Source organism: Lygodium microphyllum, chromosome 21 (assembly GCF_053477565.2).
Source record: "Lygodium microphyllum isolate KBCC chromosome 21, Lygodium_microphyllum_v1.1.10, whole genome shotgun sequence".
NCBI classification, from domain to species: domain Eukaryota; kingdom Viridiplantae; phylum Streptophyta; class Polypodiopsida; order Schizaeales; family Lygodiaceae; genus Lygodium; species Lygodium microphyllum.
In genome coordinates this window covers 90247509-90269378 of record NC_141155.1, presented here as the reverse complement: position 1 = coordinate 90269378, position 21870 = coordinate 90247509, and the positions used below count along the sequence as shown (strand labels likewise).

Below are 21870 nucleotides of genomic sequence, written 5' to 3'. Positions count from 1 at the left end.
CTTTCAGCATAGTATAAACAAGAACAGTGAGGAAAGACTCAAGCTACTGAGTAGTAAGGATTCTAGGACAATACATAGAGGTTGCTCCAAAGAGATTTTGAAGTAGCAAGATTGGCATTTGATACATACACAAATAATTGCTCACATGTGAGCCCGAGTGTTGGCATGCACAATAAACTGCGAACCTGCACAGTGGCGGATTTCACACAAGGTATGCTCACATGCTTGCTTATATGCACATTCGTATGCTCACATGCTTTGCTTCAGGCACACTTGTAATAAGAGGCTTTGATTTCGTAAGAAATCATAAGGATCATTCTTCACATCCAAGGTTACAAACCATAGCAATTAGACGTTGAAGAGTGAGGCGCTGTTGCTGCCCATCAACAGCAACCATAGCAGCTGCAGCTTCTTTTCCTAGTGTGGCCATGGCCGATGTAAGCTCTCCTAGCTTGGCTTCTGCTGCTTGCAATTTGTATGCATTGTCTGCATTGCCACCTGCCTCCTTGGCCTTCAATTGTCTTCTAGCAACCTCAATTGCCTGTTTATGGCAGTCAAATGAGCTAAAACCTCCAAATTTTGATTGTTTTTGTCATTATGAAGAAGTCCTCAGAAGCCAAACCTGAGCTTCTGCTTCCTGACGGACACGATCATAGCGTTGGCACAAATGCCTTGCATCCTCTAACGGTGCACCCATTACCATAGCTCTCAAAGGCTCTGCGATCTAGAATGGATAAAAAATCAAGTTACAACCTTGAATTTTTTTCTTCTTTTCCTCATTTTAACAAGCCTAATCCAATACCTCACTTGAAATTATCTTCAGCTGGAAGAAGGAAAACCCACACATGAAAGCAAGACAAAACACTAGTGATGACCAACCCAAATAATAATAATAATAAAACAACTTACACTGTTTGATAGTCTTCGTTGAAACTCTAAAGTATCAGTGTGTGACATGTTTGCATTAAATAGGAGATGAAATGATTACGGAAATTCTCAAAGAAGAATTCCTCAGATGTAAGGAAGTGCATGAATTTGAGTAGCAAATTTGCAGTTCAGGCACTATGTACTGTACCTTTAACGTATAAAATGTTCAGGTTGAAGTGATTTATGCTCATGACCTTGTGATGAAATAACTTCCTGCTAGGGCTGAAGCTTGTCTACTTGCAGACATTTGAGAGTGCACATGATAATGAGGGAGTGTCACCCCCACTCACACACTTGTGCTTGCGGATTATGTGGGACAGGCTTAGCTTCCCTTCTCTCTCCCCCCAACTTGATGTTCTTCAAGGGATTATAATAAATCTATACAATACCATCACGTTTGGTACATTGCATAAGAAATTTTGACAGAAACATAGCAGCTTGGTATCTGCTTTTACTTTGTTGCATCATCTTTGTTAAACCTTAAAGGCTTAGGCCAAGAAAGCAGTGGGAGAAAGTGCAATTTGAAGCTTCATCTTCAGGCAAAGGCTCTTATTATGCTCAGTCCTCTACCTTAGTGGTTGGTTTTCAGCTAGTCAGTGAAGTTGGTGTACCTGTGAGAGGCCATATATTCTTTGATCTGTAGTGGGGATCGTTGTGGGTCCTGCTTGAGCATACCCTCTCCTTGTGGCAAGACTAGGGTGCAGATAAGCTAGGCTAGAGCGAAATGCCCTGTTTCCATAGCTCATCCAGAGTATAGTTGAAGATAACAAGACCTACAACCTAGAAGACTAGTGATGCCAAGTGCAGTTGGTGTGCAAAGGCAGCTAGAGAAGGGAAGTGCTAAAGATGATAAGGGAGAGGAAATGGACAAGATGGGACTATCACTGGACTCGAACTTAAGCAACAAGGACACACAGATCAGAACATAGAGTACAAGAAGATTATAAGATAACAAAGACCAACAGCCTAGAAGACTAGTGATGCCAAGTGCAGTTAGTGTGCAAAGGCAGCTAGAGAAGGGAAGTGCTAGACATGATAAGGCAGAGGAAGTGGGCAAGATGGAACCGTCACTGAACTTGAACTTACGAAAGGACACACAGATCACAACAGAGTACAAGAATATTATTTTGGCCCAGGTGTGGAGTGATTGCAAGAGAGAGAAAGAAAGAAAGAAAGTTATATTAACGTCTACGAAAGGCCAAGTTGGCCTATGAGACCAAAACATTACATACAAAATGTCTGGGAAACTTTCCAGGTCTCAGTAAAGCTACCATCTAATGCTATGAGAGAGAGAGAGAGCTGACAATGGTGCTGGAAACCCTGCACCCTTCGTGATTACAGATCATGACCTGCTCGACCCAGCATCCTGCCCGCAAGCAGATCACCACCTTCTGCTCTTGTGCCACCAGGGAAGGAGTCAATTGCTAAGCATCGTGCCAGAACCTGCTTGTGCAGAGATAGCAGGTCTGCATGACAGGCACGCTCCTGCCCTGAACATTGCCCTACAAGCAAGCGCAGACTTCAATGCTGCTGCTCTACCCTGCAGCCAGCCTGCGTACCTCCAGGGCGGATCAAGTTTTAGTTTTCAGGTGCAGGTTCAGGACTGGTTGCAATCAGTGAGGCCTGTCAATCATCAGGCAAAATATTCAGACTTGCACAGGTTGTCTGTTAGATTCAGATGCCCTTCCTATCCATTACCCCAAGCTTGCAGAAGTCACGACTACTGCAGGCCAAGATCATGCTTCGCAGTACAGACCTGGTTTGGTCTCTGCAGTGCAGGCCGCAACCAGTGCAGACCAAAGAGAGTGTAGATCAGTGGAGAGAGAGCGCGAGAAATCTGTATGACTGCACAGAGTGCCCTGTTATCCTGTGACCTTGCAGCCTTCTGTCCTGCAGACAGGCATGGCCTGTACACCTGCAAACTTGATGCCCATCTGAGCTCCAGTGTGAACAGCCTGCCTGCAGAGCAATTCTCCAGTCCAGGCAGCCTACTGTGAGAAGTCCTGTGGTCCAGCAGCCAACCAAATCTGTCATAAACTCTAAAATAAACTACCCTGAAGATAGATCTGCAGCCCACCCTATAAGCATCATGTCTGAGCTCAATACAGCTTTCATAAACCATGTGGTTGATGCTTTGAGACTGGATTCAAAGGCAGAAGATGAGATGGTCCTATGTACTAAGAAGATGGCTGAGGAAATACCTCCACGCTCTGATGCACAGCCTGCAGTGAAAAGAAATAAACATGATGTGGATGCTCCTATGATGATTGCTGGAAGTCCTGCCACTTTGGAATCTCAGCGGCATTCATATGTGCAGGCTACCAATCATTCCAACAATTCCCTAGAGTTGGATTGGCAGCATCTATTAGAATTCACTAACTCTTTACTAGGGGAATATGTTCAACACAATCATAGAAATCTTCCAAATTGTGATGAACAAGATATTGTGGATACACAGGTTGACACACAAAAAGTGTTTTGATCTTTCTCTACTTTTTACGAGCATTGAGTCATACTTTTTTTCACGGGCATGATCCCAGTGATACCTTGGATCCGTTAGTGGTTGGCTTCCATTCTAAGTGTGACTGTATTGAAGAGGTTTTTGTAGGCCCCAAGGGTTTCTATGAGGTCATGCTTACATCAGCCATGAACTGAGATGATCTTTTGGGCAAACTATCTGAAACCAGTCTTCCTCCTCAAATAGGGTGGCAAAAACATAAATTAATAGTAATTACAGTAAGGAATTCATCCACATAAATTGAAATTGCACACTTTACCACTTTAATCTTGGAGAATGGACAGCCTATTGGCCCCGAAATTGGCACCCCTTGTAGTATTTCTTTAGCTTTTATTGCAAATGGAAGGAGTAAAGCTGAGATTCTCTGATCTCCTTTACTAACCCAAGTACCTCTTGCTATCAAAACTGACCAGCAAGCCTTCAAACCGATTTTCCCCTTGGTTTGCTTGGTGATTGGCCCTCACCTTGCTCCCTCAAAGAAAATTAAGCCCCAAATCTGACATAGGTTGGCAGGCCTCTTGAAACTCCCTGAAATTCTTTAATTTCAACTGCTGGAATTCAAGTCCCTCAATTCTGAGCATACATCCCAAGGTAGCTGTCAAGCCTTAATTTCTACTCTAAATTAAGGTTTACTACAAAGATTTTTAAATATCTCCACCTCTAATGACTCGAATGGAAGGATTTGTTGAGATAACTTGAGAGATAGCTGTAGAATGAGAGAGAATGCTGTGGAGAGAGAAATTTCAAAGGTTCATTGTGAGAAAGGCTAAAAAACGGCTGCTGCACTGCTCAAAAAACCATGGAAGTCATCACTACAACTTAGGACCACTAGAAAGGCTGCTGCCCCTCCTATATACTGTCACTTGCACTAGAAGAAGCTTGGACTACTATCACCTACACCTAGAGGGCTCAAAACTATTGTCCCTACTGTAGGACTAGTCCCTGGTGGTTGCAAATCACATCAACAGTATCTCCTTTCTCTCTAACAATCTCTTCTCTCTCAGAATGACTGGAATAGACTTCCACTAGACCCAAAAACGGTTTTCCCACTTGCACAGGCAAGTTTTGCCAAGTGGCAACCTTCTAATCCCATTTTTTAGAATTATCTAGCTTATTAAATTAATTGCCACAATATCAATTTTGAAAATTAATCTAATAATTATTCTAGTATCCATAAAAATAATTCCACCAACCAATAATTAAATTGACTAGCCCAATTTTTCTTCCAAGTATCCCGCAATAGTTATTAGCCATTAGACCAACATTAATTAACTAACTAATGCCTAGTCTCTTATGTCACGTACCTATCAGACATAACTTACTACAATTTTTGCCTTTGGCATCAACTAATACTTCAGCATCTTGGGTCACACACTATGAAATAATTAACTTGCACCTCACATGTGTAGGTCACATTGTTGAGAAACCCTTTACCCGTAGTTTGTGTTTTTGCGTTTCTCCGTTTTGCGTTTAGGTTTTGCATTCTCAAAAAGGGGCACCACCCTAGACTGACTGTGCCTATTTATAGATCACTCTCTCATTCATTCTTTATGGCTGACTCATTCAATCCATCGCCTCTTCTCTCCAGTCTCTCCACTACCCTCACAACCCTTCAGGAGGACATCGAGGTTCGTGGTTCGTAGTTATCTTCGTCATCTTCCTTGTGCTACGCCACCCTTGTTCCCTTGTATCACATTCACTCCATAATTCAGAACTTCATCATTCCAATCATCAGAGTTTCTTCTCTCTTCTCTTCTCCATGTTTGCTGAGTTCACTCTGTGTTCCTCCCCGTAAACCCTACTGTCTCGCTGGTACGTCATCTTTTAACATGGTATCAGAGCTGGATCTGCTCAAACAGTGGCAAAGATCCTCTACTCAGTGAAGGCAAAGACCAGTGGCTGGTTCGGCATCCACTTCTCTTCTTCTCCCACTGCTTCAACATCTATAAATAGACAGGCTACCCCCATTCAACCTCTCTAGCCTTCGTGACTGCTACCATCACCTTGTTCTACTGTGGCATTCTACTGCAGATTTTACTGCGGCATTCTATTGCTACGTTTTACTAGTGCATTTTACTACAGCATTCTACTGCCACAGTTTATTGCAATGTTCTACTGCCGTATTTTACTACTATATTCTACTACTACATTTTGCTGCTTTGCCCACATCTGTTGGGAACAAAGGCCCTCGTGCCTTTAAATGTGCTCGGGTGTGAATACACCCTTAGCACTTGTACTTACACATATATATCTATCTTAAAACCTAAAGTGGTACACTTGTCATTGTACCTAAAATCATGCATACTCTCTGCTTTGCTCTCTTCCACTCTCTCTGTCTCTTGGCGCCTAAAGAACTCCTACTGTCTCGATCTTCGTGCCTAACCCGTCACTACAAACTGATATCAGAGCAGGCAAGAGACAGCTCAGGTGTTGCAAGAGTCCCAGGTGGACTCGACGAACGTTAATAGGCAGTCAGGTGCCAGCAGGAGTCACTTGCACGCAACAATCGACAAACTTAACAGGCTGCAGGCAAACGCAACTTGCCTAACGCGACCAGTCGACTAGCAGATCATGAGGCATTGTGGACAGTCGCAGGCGCCACGTGAGCCTCCAACGAGGAGACAAGACCAATAGGGCATTGGTCGCGTAACGGGATGACTGAAGCGCTGACGACAAAAGCGGGCAACAAGTAGCGGATAGCGTGCAACGGGTAGTAACTAACGAGCGACCAGCGGGTGGCCGTTTGGCAAGCGCAACAAGTCACCGACCTGAACGGCCGTTGACCCACAATTCCTCTCCTTTTCTTTTTCAAAAATTTTGAGTTTGCTTTTACCTCCTCTCCTCCAGGTGCTCGCACACGCAAGCACAATGTGCAAATCTATGCAGGTTTAGGCTCCAAAATTTGGGGCTTTTTCCGAATTTGGAGATCTTAACACAGAATTGGACAATCTGACTCAGAAATTGTAAAGTCGGTGCACATTTGCCCAGGAATTTTGGGGCTTTTCACATTTTAGTGAAATCCTTTCAATTTCACTGAAATTAGTGCACGCACGACTTGGAAAATTTGGAGATTTATCCAGATTTGGTGCGAGCAAGATGCAACAGTGATATCTGTCTCAGAAATTGCAGGAATCTGTGACATCTTGCCTCCGACATTTGGGGCTTTTCATGTATAAGCACGAATTGGGCTGAAATTTACCCAATTTCTCAACATTAATGCACATTGGACCCCGTGCAATCTGGGGCTTTTGCAGTTTGGGCAAAATTTATGCACCATTTGGTCATTCTATGTACATGCAGGTTTAATGCCATGCAATTTGGACATCAACACTTGGTAAAATTTGGGGGTTTTGCTGAAATTGCTCTGTTTTGGCAGAATTGGCTTGTTCTATGCATGACAGAGAAAATGCAGATGTGTGGTTGATGCTTTGAGCACAAAAATTTTGGGGCTTTTGAATGTGCGTGTCAAATTTTATGCCCGTGGGTACATATACAACAGAAATTGCAGCTAAAATTTGGGATTTCTCATGTAATGTCATGCATATGCCCTTGGAACAGCTGTAATCAATTGTAGAATGCTGCAGCATATGGTTTGGTGCTTCTGAAAATTTAATTACAGATCTGAAATCTGTGCTTCTAGATGGTCATTTATTGTTGGTTGGTACTTGTTTGTACCTTGGTCACTTGGGTGACAGTTTGGGCTTGCACTTGCTGATTTTTTGGTCACATTTGGACTGAAAATCATGGCTAGTAGCAGTGATAGCAATAATCTCATGCACATAAAGAAGCTTGAAGGAGCACATAACTTTGCAGTTTGGCAAAAACAGTGCTACAATATCATGTTGCAAAAGAAGCACGCAAAGCCGATCAAAACCAAAGGGGTAAAGCCCGCGGACATGGAACATGAAGATTGGGATGAGTTAAATGAGCTTGCACGCTCAACTATCGAGCTATCAATTTCTGATGCCTTGTTGTTTAACATTGAAGGTTTGGATTCTGCATATGCTATATGGACTAGACTAGAAGAATTGTATGCACAGAAGAGTGCTGCAAGCAAAGTGTATTGGCTGAAAAAGCTTATGGATTTGCATATGAAAGAGGGTACATGAATGTCTACTCACTTGAGTGAGTTTAACTCTATTTTCAACCAATTGGTTGCCTTGAAGTTCTTGATTGATGAAGAATTTAAGGCTATGTTATTGCTTTGCATTCTACCAAAGAGTTGGGATACATTCAGAACTGCTATGAGCAACTCTAATGTGATCCTTTTGTATGTTGATGTAGAGAGTGCTCTACTCATGGAAGAAATGAATCGGCAGAACAATGCATCCAATAAGTCTTCTAGTACTTTGCATACTAGGGGCAGATCATAGCAAAAAAGTAAATATGATAGCAAGGGATGCAGTAAATCACGTGGCAAAGATGTTGAATGCCATCATTGTGGCAAGAAGGGTCACTTTAAACGTGACTGCTACAAATGGAAGAAAGAGAAAGGAAAAGGCAAGAAAACAGATGATAGCAAAGAAGAGAAGAAAGAGGGTTAACCAAAGAATAGCAGTGTCAAAATTGAAGAGGTGAATATAGTCACTGGTGAATGTAGTCACTCATGACAGTGAGGACAATGGGAATGACATACTTTTGGTCTCTTTACACTGGTGCACATGCTTTACTTGCAGATACAAATGAGGACATGCATACCTGGATTCTCGATTCAGGTGCTTCTTTTCATGTCACCCCTCATCGAGAGTGGTTCTCTGCCTATACAAGGGGTCGGCATGGTGTTGTCCATCTTGGGGATAACTATGCATGTAACATTGCAGGTATTGGCAATGTGCAGTTGCAGTTTCAATTGTCTTCACACTTCAACATGTACGGCATGTACCTCAACTCAAGAAAAGCTTGATTAGCACAGGGCAGCTAGATGATGGTTGTTTTCATACCACCTTTGACGATGGAAAATGGAAGATCTGTAAGGGATCTAGAGTGATTGCCAGAGGTTGTAAAAGTGATACTCTGTATCCTCTTCATGTATCTAGTGTGAGTGATCATGTTGTTTCCGTGACCGAGCAGCCAAGCGTTTCTTTGTGGCATGGCCGGTTGGGACATGAGTCAAACTAGAATGAAAGTGCTTTCTCGTTTGGGTTACTTGCCTTGTCTTCGTTATGCTGATTTTGAGCATTGTGATCATTGTATTTATGGTAAACATGCACAGACGTCTCACAAAAAGTCTCTTTCTTTGAAATCTTCTCCTCTAGAGTTAGTACATTCAGATGTATGTCAGATGCCAAGATTATCTTTAGGGGAAAAGAAATATTTTGTCACTTTTGTCGATGATGCTACATGAAAGGTATGGGTTTATCCTATTCGTAGCAAAGATGAAGTGCTTGACAAGTTCAGAAAATTCTTCGCTTTGGTTGAAAATCAAACAAATAAGACACTCAAGTGACTTCGCCCTGATAATATTGAAAAATATGTGTCCAAGGCCTTTCAAGCATTTTGTGATAGCAAAGGGATAAAGAGGAAACTCACTGCCCCTCATAATCCACCCCAAAATAAAGTTGCAAAGCATATGAATTGGACCATACATGATAAGGTCCGTACGATGCTGTCTCATGCTGCATTACCCCATGGTTTTTGGGCAGAGGCTGTTATGAAAACCGTACACTTAATTAAACGGTCACCAAATAGGTCTTTGGGGGGGGTGGTGATTTTACCAAGAAGCGTGATCGGGCAAGCCATCTTCATATGCTCACTTGAAATTGTTTGGCTGCGAGACTTTTGTGCACATTCGTAAAGAAAAACGCAGCAAACTTGAGCCAAAGTCCTATAAATGCATTTTCCTAGGGATATGGTGATGAGGGTGAAATGGGGTATAGACTGTGGGATCCCGAGAAAAGGAAAGTAGTACGCAACAATGATGTTATTTTCCGCGAAGGTCGCATGCATAAACAGCCTAAAAAGACTGAGGAGGTCCGTAGGGTTGTATTCCGGGAAGAAATACCTTTTGGACAGCAAAATGTGTCTGCTGTACAGCAGCAAATACCTGCTATAAATGAACCTGTAAATGCAGAAAATAATGCTGGAAATGATCAGCCAGCTATTGCCCATGAAAATGAGCCACTACATGTGCAGGAACACCCAAAACAGCAAGTTGTTAATGCTGATTTTCAGGCTGAAATGCCAGGACAGCAAGCTGAAAATGCTCAACAACCAGCAAACAATGATTATTGGATTAGGAGATCGTCTAGGGCTACTAGACAACCTGATAGATTCATTCCTCGTGCAAATAATGTGGCTGATTATGTCATGTTGATAGACTATGGTGAACCGTTTTGCTTCAAGGAAGCAATGGACAGACAGGACAGTAAGAAATGGTATAAAGACATGTTGTCAGAGATGGAATCTCTTGAGAAAAATGGCACTTGGGACTTGGTGCAATTACCTAAAGGGCAGAAAACACTTCCATGCAAATGGGTTTACAAGATGAAGGTCACTTCTGGTTCCTCACCAAAGTACAAAGCAAGATTGGTTGCAAAGGGATACAAGCAAGAGCATGGAATTGACTTTGATGAGATTTTCCCTCCTATAGTCAAGATGACTACCTTGAGAATCATTTTCTTGGACCTCTAGGCTACAAAAGCGTTGCATTGTCTACTACAGAGACAAAGTATGTGGCTGCCACTGAGGCATGCAAGGAGACTTTATGACTTTCACGTCTGGTGGGAGAGCTTGGCATCACAGAGTTACCTGTTCTCCATTGTGATAGTCAAAGTACTATCATGCTAGCACAGAATCCTCTCTTTCATGCAAAGACAAAGCACATACAGATGAAGTACCACTTCATTAGAGATGTACTTGATAGCAAGAGCATTGAGCTTGTCAAAGTGCATACAGATGATAATCCTGCAAACCTTCTCACGAAGGGTCTTCCAGTAGAGCAGTTTGCTCATTGCCGATAGATGATGGGAGTTGGATAGATATATGTATTTCAGCTTTGTACATACCTAGACTTAGCTGATTCTTTTCTCCTCTTAAGGCACATTGCCTTTAGGTGGAAGGTTGTTGGGAATAAAGGCCCTCGTGCCTTTAAATGTACACGGGTGTGAACACACCCTTAGCACTTGTACTTACACATATAAATCTATCTAAAAACCTAAAGTGGTACACTCGTCATTGTACCTAAAATCGTGCACACTCTGTGCTTTGCACTCTCCCACTCTCTCCATCTCTTCTCGCCTAAGGAACTTCTATTGTCTCAATCTTCGTGCCTAGCCCGTCACTACAGCATCATCAGGCATCATCCTCTACAGTCGCCTCAATCTCCTCACACTTTGGTGATCAGTTTTTGGTGTTTCTCTCACTCCGTCACTCTGACTGGTGGTCACAACACTTGGGATCCGATATCCATTTTCTCCCTCCCACCCTTCCTTCTCCAGTATGCCACACCGGTACCATGGCGTCTCCACAGACAAATTGCCCTTCTACTGGGTACTACTACTGCGGCACGAACGGTCATCCCACCGAAGACTCTCGACATCAGCCTTTGCTCCCCACCCCTCCGCAATATATACAAGGCAATAAGCTGCACCTGACACGCACTAAGTCCTTTTGAGCACACAGAGGCTCTAAGACCTTATGAGGCGATAAGCCCTCCTAGAGATCACTCCACTGCGCGGAGGTTTCCCCCACCCACTTCGGGGTACAGTGGCTTCCACGGCCCACATCTCCTCCACAGTCCAGTCTCCTAAGAGCCCGCGATTGTTCCCCACCCTTGGCTCATCCTAAGCCTTCTTCCCCACCCTCTTCCACTCACGTTCGAAAGGCCCCTTCTAGGTGCTTTCCAGCTTCTTCTTCTGAGCCCCAAATACCTTTTTCGGCACAATCGGCAGCGCTTCCTTCATCATCAGATGCTTCGCAGTCTATGAGCCATGAGTGGTTGGATTCTCTTTCTCTCTCACACTGGGATTCAGAGAGGGATTTTCTTACTTCACCCTCAGAGGGAACTTCCAGTTCTTCTTCAGCTTCACAAGGGGCTCCTACTTCTACTCCTTCCGATTCAGAGAGGGGCCCTATGTGCCATGAAGTTCTTCACACACCACTACCTTTCACTTTTGAGGAGTGGCTCTCCTTTGAGCAATCATTTCCTCTACTCATACCCAAGATATAGAGCATCTACCCAGATCGGGGCCCTTGGGTCTTCAGCAGCAACTTGGTGGCTAGGCATTCGTATTCCTTCTAGCATGGAGTCACAAAGCTAGTGGCTTCTCTCCCAAGGTTGAGTTTCAGGTTCTACAGCTCATCCAGTCTCCTGACTATCTTCAAAGGTCTCCTTTCAAGTGGTATTCTCAGATTACAGGGTGGATCTTCTTCGTCCCTTGGTCAGCATGAAGCCACCTCCCAAGATCGAGTACGAGCATATCCTTACGATTCTTGGCATCCCACAAAGTCCGACATTCCTCCTATGCATTGCATGTTTTCATCATCTTTGTACTAGGGCACTTGGGCAAGTGAACAATTTCTCCACAAGGGATACCGTCCAAGTGGCACTTGCTGCATGAGCATTCTTCAGCATGTAGCATTGCATCTCCACCTCACTCTTCTCTTGTTTCCCTTTTTGGGCATGAGAGGGGGTGTTGAGAAACCCTTTACTTGCAGTTTGCGTTTTTGCACCTCTACGTTTTGCGTTTAGGGTTTACAGTCTCAAAAAGGGGCGTCACCCTAGACTTAGTGTGTCTATTTATAGGCCACTCTCTCATTCATTCTTTACGGCTAATGCATTCAATCTGTCACCTCTTCTCTCCAATCTCTCCACTACCATTACACCCTTTAGGAGGACATTGTGGTTCATGGTTCGTGGCTATCTTCATCATCTTCCTTGTGCTACGGTACCCTTGTTCCCTTGTATCACATTCACTCCATGATTCAGAACTTCATCATTCCATTCATCAGAGTTTCTTCTCTCTTCTCTTCTCTTCTCTTCTCCATGTTTGCGGAGTTCACTCCGTGTTCCTCCCCACAAACCCTACTGTCTAGCTGGTACGTCATCTTTTCTCACACATTTGCACATTTGATTAACTTTTAATCAAATGCTAAGCAAAGCAATAAAATTTCGCATCCTCATGACAAATAACCCCCTTGAAATGCTTGCAATCATCCTCAATTGTACTACAATGTGCCAAAGCATCCATTGCTACTACAGGAAATACATGTTGGCATTGTACTCAAACATGTGCATCTATTTCTTAACTATACTCATGCCCTCTACATGTTTGAAATTCTAGTTCACTAATTACAATTCACACACATGAGTAATAACCACTGTCAGAACCATAAGGAATGTATCCACATGCTAAAAAACCCACTACTATTCTAGCCGCCAAGGCATTGTAATACATAAACCGAGCATAAACAACATCTCATAGCAATGATGTACCACATGATAGTAATGTAAGGTATACATCATCTGCAAACCAAATATAACTTGTACAATTGTACTTTTTTTGTATATCACCTGCAAATGTACATTGTATACCATCCATGTATTCTATACATGCCTTGCAAATGTACATTCCATGTATTCCATACATTTCAATAACCTTGCAAATGTATAGTTGCAGAGCCTAGGTACAAACCATACCATATCATACCAACCCTAGTGACTAGTATATTGAACGATGATTCTAATGGCAAAAATATTGTCAACGTACAATAGTATGGATGCAAACCAAGTACATCTAAAATCCACTATATAACCAAGCTATCCATCACTACCAGAGTGAAGGTGCACCCTCCCCCTTAAGCATCCAGTAATACTATGAACCTTCTATGCTCTACTAACTAACCTTCCTTCCCGGATAGGGTGGTCAATAATCTGATTAATCAACAATTATAACAAGCATAAAATTTACATAAACTGAAAATGCACACTTTACCGCTTTAATCTTGGGCAATGGACAGCTTGTTGACCCCAAAACCGGCGGCTCTTTTGGTATTTCTTTAGCTTTTATTCGTAATGGATGGAGTATAGCTCAAATTTTCTTATCTTCTCTGCTAATCCAAGTGTTTATGGGATTTACCTTTCACTCAACTCAAAACTTGGCCACGTGATCTCAACTGGACCATATTTATCCCATGCATGAGGACTCTTTTCTACCAAAATTTTTGGAAATGCCGACTTGCAGCAGTATGTCTTGTCTAATCATTTCTCTTTGCAGCTGGACATGATTACGTAGCCAGCAAATGCTTTCACCAGTCTCTTGGGTAGACTACCATTGAGATTCAACTCTTCTTTCTTGAGTCGTGCTATTTTAAAGGGCTATATGACCCAACTACTAGAGAGGTTTTTATGAGATTTTTCACTAGAAGGATTGAACTCTTTTGAGCGATTGATTTCCAATGTCCAGACGGTGTCAAGACTATATGGAATCTATCAGGCTTCACTTACTAGGCAGCATTTGCATGCTGCAGAAGACATGTTGGCCTTGATCAGTATACTTTTGCTTGATTTGCTGCATGATGATCTTTTGATCTTACTATCGGCATGGCTGGGTGAACTTATTCAAGGTTTTCAGCTGTGGTATTACCAACAAGCTAAGCTTAGGAATCTGACCAACGATCTTTGAGACAATTCTTGTTAGACTCATAAATTCTTTCAGCCTTGCATGCATCCCCAGCGTGGGAGAATGTGGCAAGATTTTGAAATGCAAAAGGTCGCATGGTCACCAATTCCTGACCTATTGTGTGTGTGTGTCCGGACTACTTTGCAAATCTTTTGGGTTAGCAATAAACATGTTCCTCTCAAATTGCTCAAGCCTATGCACCCTTTAATTCTTTGGTTGGAGATCAAGTTCCCCATGACATGCAAGACTTCTTTGAAGTTGATATCCATGAGGGTGAAGTTATGGAAATAGTCTCACCAATGAATTCTTTGGCAAGTATACATCTCTTTTGGCAAAACCTTTGGCTGCCATGTGCCAACAAGTTTAGCTTTAGGCAGCATGCCTTTATCGTGAAAAGAGAGAGGGTGATTATGTTGATACATGGAGTTCCCTCCCCATCAATGAATAGAGGGGGTGATTAAGTTTATACCTAAAGTTCCCTCGCCATCGAAACGTGCACAATGGAGACCAATTCCATTGATGGGCTCTACATATAAGATCTTTGAGAAGGTGTTGGCAAACCATCTCCATAAACACTTGCCTATCTTGTTCATCCTCAGTAATATGGGTTTTTCAAGGACATAATCATTCTTCATAATATTCTAAATGCACAAATAGCCATAGACTACGCACGACACACGCAGCAAGAGGTTGTTCTCGTACAATTGGATTCGGAAAATGCGTTTGACGTCTTGGAATGGTCTTTTCTTGCAAATCACATGCAAGTCATGGGTTTTGGATCTCGCATGTCTAGGGGTTGTTCTAGTACAATTGGATTCGGAAAATGCGTTTGACGTCTTGGAATGGTCTTTTCTTGCAAATCACATGCAAGTCATGGGTTTTGGATCTCGCATGTCTAGGTTGATCTACACCATCAACATGGGTGTCATTTCCCATGCTATGCCAAATGGCATTGTCACTGAGCCCTTTTTCCTTGCGTGCTAGGTCTGACAGGACTACCCTCTCAGCCCACTCTTTTTTGCACTTGCTACTCACCCTATTCTTTCTATGCTATCACACCTTGTCGATATGGGATAGCTAGTTGGTTTATCTCTACCTTTGCAACAACATTTTGTTGGTCAAGCACTAGCTTATGATGCTCTTATGGTTCCGAAAGCAGATGCTTCTAATATTCAGAAGGTCTTGGATGTATGGGAATTATTTGGGCGTGCGGTGGGCCTCTGAATCAATGCTATCAAATCTTTCCTTATTCCTTGCATAGGGTCCAATTTGCCAATAGGGTGGTAGGGTGTGCTTGTTCATTATCCCTTGGGGATTGCTCTACAGCCATGACTTTTTCTAAAATGGATATCACAAAAATTGGAGGCCAAGTTTGTTTATTGGAAATCTCAAGCTTGGCCATTCCATGTGCACCTTAAAGTGGCACTCATCGTTATGCTCCCCATGCTCACCTATTTCTTACCATTGCTGCCTTGGACCAATGTTCTCTTGAAGGATCTCACCCTGCACTTCCATTCCATGTGCTATGGAAGAAAGATTCTATGTAGGCGGGTATATCTTGGATATCCTAGAGTCATGTTGCACTATGAAATCCATGGGATGTGGGGCTGTTTTGGATGTAGGGATCCATATGACAGCCCTCGGTCGGTCACTATTTCAAGTGTTTTGTATTCACCAACCACCTTGTACTCTTATTGCACGTGCTTTTCTTGAGGACCAGGGCCTTTAGCATGGTAATACAAAGATTCAAGGCATGTGCTTAATGCTGAGGTTCACTTTTCTACATTTGCCTTGATTCTTTTTAATCATTTGGTGTGCTCATCGAAAATGGTACTTTCCAAGGCCCAATGACAGTAGACAGAGCAAAGCAGGTTGCCATTGCAGATGGAAATTCTAGCAGTGTCTCGTCTACTTTCTTGGAAAGGCAAATCAAAGGAGAGACCAAAGTTTAATTGCATAGCTCATCTTGGATTGAACTCAGTGGTTGATGCTACTCTCTTGCCCAAGGCACTCGGATGTCCTTTTGTGCTATCAAATGGCTCTTTCACGTACGTCATGGCTACACTGATCATTGGGGCAAAGTCTCTGATCTTTTGTAGGACCGGCAACCCTTTCCTATCCTAGATTCTAATTGTCCTCGGCAAGATTGGGATCTTGCAAGATGTTTGACCCTTAAAACTTCTTTAATCAATCAGATTTATCATTCCATGACCCGAAACCACGCATGGTAGACCACCAAAGCCAATGCACGTTGGGGATTGCACAAATCTAAAGCTTGGTGGAAATCAACAATAAAGGAGGGATAGATCAATAAGACACCATTCAAATGTAAGGTATTCACTTGGAGAATGTTGGTGGGAGGCCTCCCCCTTGCGTTCACTCTTCACCCCGCAGAGGTATTTTTGATGGGAATTGTTTCTTCTATACCACTACCTTCCCGTCACACATTCATCTCTTGCCCTTTTGCTCAGAAGATTTCGGCCCTCCTCTCAAACATTTGGCATATTGTGGTGGGGACTACGACACATCCTCCTATATTTAGTAAAGCTAAATATCATGGTCTAGTACAACCTCAAATGAAGATTCTATTTCACTTTCTAAGATTTTAGGGTCTCGCAATGCATTTATTTTTTACCAACTCAAGGATTCAGCATTATGTTGTGAAGCTTAAGGGACTTCTCCAATGGCAACTTTATCTTATATAGCATACTAATATCGTGGTCAAAGATGATTTAGTTTCTTGATATCAAGTGGTCTCCTCTGTGACCTTGCCCTGATGCATGTATTCTTCTATACTATCCCTAATATAATATAACAACTCATACAAGAAAAAGACAGACAGACAAAGACAGAGAGAGGGAGAGGGAGAGGGAAAATAAGCACAATGATACTCAATCACAATGATAGATGTACTCAACTAAATTAATCAATGTACAATAATCAAATGTCCAAACTAATAATGACCACATTGTTGTGTTGAGATGCACAAAATGACTTTAAATAGAAAACTATAGGGACACTTAGCCCTAACTTTGCTAGCATAGTTGCATTCGTACTATGTACGGACTAGTTCATTCCATACGGTTCGTACCGTACCGTACGGTACGTATCCGTACCATTTCATACCAAAAAACATGCTATTTTTGGCCTTTGAAGACTAGACCATACAATATCTTGCAACTCCTAAGCCTTATGTTTATTATCATAATTCCAAGTCTCTCTCTCACACACACGCACTCTCTCTCTCCCATCTTCCAAGATGGGTATGCAATTCCAAGAGCATCCCTCTCCCCCCTCCTCTCTCTCTCTCTCGTCTCACACACACACACACAAAAGAATGAAAATCTTGTTTGTCCATCCACCCTAAACTTTTCTTTGTTCTTTGATGTATTACATATACACTCCCATTTGTCTTCTAGTAGCGCATTGCGCATGTTGTGCATGAGGTTTTTCCTTGTTATCCTCATGTCTTCATCCTATTAACTCAAGTGACATTGCTATTTTAGCTCTAAACATGTGTTCTATTATCTATAATCCAAAATAACCAAGTTTTTGTTTTTTTTTTCCGTACTAATATCGTACTGTACCTTATAAAATCATAAGGTACCAATTAGTACCGTACTGTATCGTACCTTTTGTACCTGACAACCCTGTTTGCTGGTATAATAATTGTCCTAACTATCCTAAGTAACAGCTTAGACTAGCTAGGATGCCCAAACCAAGGGACAAAGCACATAAACGATGACCCATAAGATGACCGACAAACCCGCACCATGATATGGATTGACAAATCTAGAAAAATGTAACAAAACCTAGAATATATACATAATCATAATTGCACAAGTTTATCCAAATGCATATAGAAACCTATGACTATACAAAGAATGACAAATCAGATGACAAAAGTTATCAAGTTCAACCTTTCCAAAAAATCTAGAACTGTGGTCAAGGAAGAGCCTTCATGAAGAGATCTACCAAGTTGTCTTCAATGAAGGATACATAAGTCAATTGAATATCTTCTACTAATATGCACTCATGAACATAGTAATAATGCACTTCAAATATGCTCTGTGTGGCCATGGAAAACCGGGCTCTGTGCAAGTACTCTCGCTACCAATTAAAGGCATCTTAGTGCTATATGGTAAACATGAAGATTTACAAGTGACTTGCCGATCCAAGCACAGTCCACAATAGTTGTAAATGCTCCTCTAAACTCAAGAGTCAATTTCACAACTAGAAGTAGCAATTGTAGTCTGTTTCTTGCTCAAACAAGAAATAGGAGAAGTATCCAAAATGAAACAATTGCCATTATAAGAGTCGCAAGTGTTTGAGCAACCAACCCAATCGCCATCTATAAATCCATGCATGGTAAGTGAAGAATCAGCCTTATAAAGAGGCCTAGATCCTAGGTATCCTTGAGATATTTGCAGATATGCTTCACTACCTACCAATGAAGAATAGAAGGGCCGTGCATAAATTTGCTCAGCTAGGAGATTGCAAACTAAAGATCTGTTCTAGTTGTGAAATAAATAGACAAGACATCCAACATCTCATGATAAGGAGTAGTGTCAAATGATCTACTGCCATAATCAAAAGAGAATCTAAAACTAGGCTGGGGTAAACTAAAAGCGTTGTAGAAGCTGTCCAATATACTTGGATTGTGTCATAATAATGTCCCTCTCAATGGTGGCAAATTTAATGCACAAATAGTATTGAAATAGATCCAAATCTATTATAGAAATTTCTATTATAGATCATGGGGCTGCAAATTGATCAGCATTGGTCCGAGTAACAACCATATCATCAAGTAAAGAATACAAATGAGAAAATCTGAATCCTTAAGTTCAACATATAAAGCAGCCTTTGTAGGGCTACTAAGGAAACCCAAATGCAATAGATGAGAATGAATATGCATGTACCAAGCCCATGGGACCCGCTTTTAACCATAGCAGCTAGAAACATCAGAAACATTTAGAAACGAAGCGTTAGAAACATGTTTCGTAAGTTTCTTTCAAGAGGGGGTAAAATAAGAGACACGGGTTTTTTTAATATAGGGATTTTTAATAGTTTTTACTAGGGAAGGAACTTCTAAACCTATATGGAACTCTCCCTTAAACAAAGAATGGCCAATTGAGCTTGAGTGATAATAGAGTCAATTGAGAATAATGCATTACATATCCATGATTCATTATTGACTTGTCACTTATGTCAAAGTTAGTCTTTGGACAAGCTATACTACGATTTAGAACTTAAACATTATGATTCATATATATAATACAAAGAAAATTGAAATAAACATGTAAATAGCCTATCTACAATATGGACTAAGTCAAGTTGCAACACATGATTCTCATTTCAAAACAAACTAACAAAATGTCAAAATCGAGAATGAATCATAATATATCATAAATAACTCATAAATGAGACTAAAGTCGTATAATAAAAAACAACAAAAAAAAAAACCCACGTTTTTTACTCTCAGAAATCTTTCTTACTTTAAGAACGTTTGGTAAGTTTCAATCTGAAAGAAACGTGTTTCTTAGCTGCTATGCTTTCAGCCATAAAGAGCTTTCTTCAAGAACATACCTTGAACTCGAAGCCTTTCACTTCAAAGCTGAAGATTGAATGGCATATACTCCTTCAATCAAGTAGTCATGAAGGCAGTCTTAAATATCTAGCTAATGTACTTGCCAATGAAAGTGGGCAGCAAGTGAAACAACACGCCTGATGTGGGTAATGTGAGGGATAGGAGCAAAAGTCTCCTCAAAATCAATGCCTTACCCCTAGGCATAGCCCTTAGCAACTAGGCGGTCTTTGTACATAGCTCACAAGTATCATTCTAATTGTCGGAATCCAACTCAGCCTTCATAACATCCACCTAGCAATCGTGTGCAAATGCATCCTTGTAATACAAGGGTTCTTTATTGCATGTTGTAGCCAAGAGACTGCATGCCAACATCTCTAGCAGCCATCTAGGGATGTGCTTTGGCTGCTGAATGTCAAACCATGGATGCTCCAAAGTATTTTGTGAAGTAAGTTGATTGTCAAGGGTTATATCAGGCTGAATTAGCTGCTATAAATCAGACTGATTAGGTGGCTGAGAATGACCGACAAAAGGTGTAATTGATGTTGGTAAATGACAACTAGTTATGCAGGAAAGAAAAGAGAGACAATGAGAGTGTGCTGAAGCAAAAGAGTGGAGTGTACTTGCTGAACTGAAAGAATGAGAATGAAAGGTACAAGATAGGTCTAAGATAGTCCTAGCTCTAACTCAACTAGAGTTAACTAACTCTAACTCTTGACTCTTAAGAGTGGTGACACAACTTGTAACTTTAGTTGTGTTAACACTAAGAACTCAAAAAGAACTAAAGACTAAAACCTTGGAAACTGCCCATAGAATTGACAAATTCTAACACCCCCCTACAGTGCCAATGTGGTAAAGTATAGGAATGATCAATCACCAAAGAGTAGCAAGTTTAAGGTTTTGCAAAAGCCTCAAACTTCTCACAAGGTAGTGCCTTGGTAAAAATGTCTCCAACATTTTCCTATGTAGGAACATAGATCAAGCTTCTCTCTCCTGCATAGCATCTCTCTCTGACATAATGGTAATGCACCTCAATATGTCTCGTGCAAGCATGAAACACACGATTTCGTGCCACTGCAATAGCACTTTGACTGTCATAAAGAATGGGTGTAGGACCCTCCAATGGTAAATGTAGATCAATCAACAATCTAAGCAACCATACACATTCCACTGTTGCCGTGAAGGCTGCCTTGTACTTAGCCTCACGGGATGAGGTAGCCACTGTAGGCTATTTATTGCTTAGCCATGAAATGTATGAATAACCTAGAAAGAAAGAGTGTCTACTAGTAGACTTCCTAGTTAGTGTCTGCATCACCAACCCAAATCTGAATCACTATAAGCCTGTAATTGCAAGTCTCCCCCCCCCCCCCCCCACCAAAAAGAAAATAAAAATGCATGTGACTGAGTACCTTGCAAGTATCTAAAGATCCACTTAACATGTTGCCGATGTATAGTCCATGGGTTATACATATACTTGCTCACTTGAGATATTGCATACTGAATGTTAGGGCATGTGTTGCAAAGATAAATAAGACAGCCAATAGCCTAGCTGTAAATTGCAACATCAAACATCTCTTCACCATCATGTATACACAGCTTTAAGCGTGGCTCCAAGCGAGTGCACCTAGGTTTGCAATCTTGCATATTAAACCTATGTAACAACTTATCCACATACTGTGACTGTAACATGATGATACCATGCTGATTTTGGATAAACTGAATCCCCAAATAATAGTGTAGACAGCCCATATCTAATATAGGAAATGCATGTTTTAATTCAGCCTTGAAATCTGCAATTTTTACTTCTGAAGGTCCAATGAACAGCATGTCCTCTACATAAAGAATGATAATCAGCAAGTCGTCCCCTTCATTCTTAATATATAGAGTGGCAGTAGTTAGACTGTTTTTGAACCTTTTGCTAGCCAAATTTGCATCAATTTTAGAGTACAATTCACGAGTAACTCATCTTGCATGGGTTGCATCCGATGTACATCTTGTTGAGCTTCGTCCAAGGAAGTAGACTCATCATCATCCAACAATAAGCTCATAAATACATGCTCATCACAATCATCTCTTCCGTAAAATCAGCCAAATGGGCTCCCCTTGCATCATGTGATGCATGTCTAGCAGCCCTTCTAGTGCATTGAGCTAAAGGAGCATCCATTTTACTCTCCTGGAGAGTTTGTAACAGCCATCTTGGGACTGTTTTTGCTGCATTTACA

General features: G+C 41.6%; 1 protein-coding gene across 1 annotated transcript in view; it reads right to left on the bottom strand.

Annotated features, from left to right (window-relative positions):
* The window catches only part of LOC148018266 (SH3 domain-containing protein 2-like), a 91540-nt gene that overhangs the window by 6221 nt on the left and 63449 nt on the right, over positions 1-21870 (bottom strand). Inside the window, exons 6-7 of the mRNA XM_087661194.1 lie at positions 623-724; positions 341-541 (exon numbers count right to left, since the gene is read on the bottom strand). Of these exons, the coding sequence (XP_087517320.1) occupies positions 341-541; positions 623-724 (303 nt within the window). The remainder of the gene's footprint in view (positions 1-340; positions 542-622; positions 725-21870) is intronic.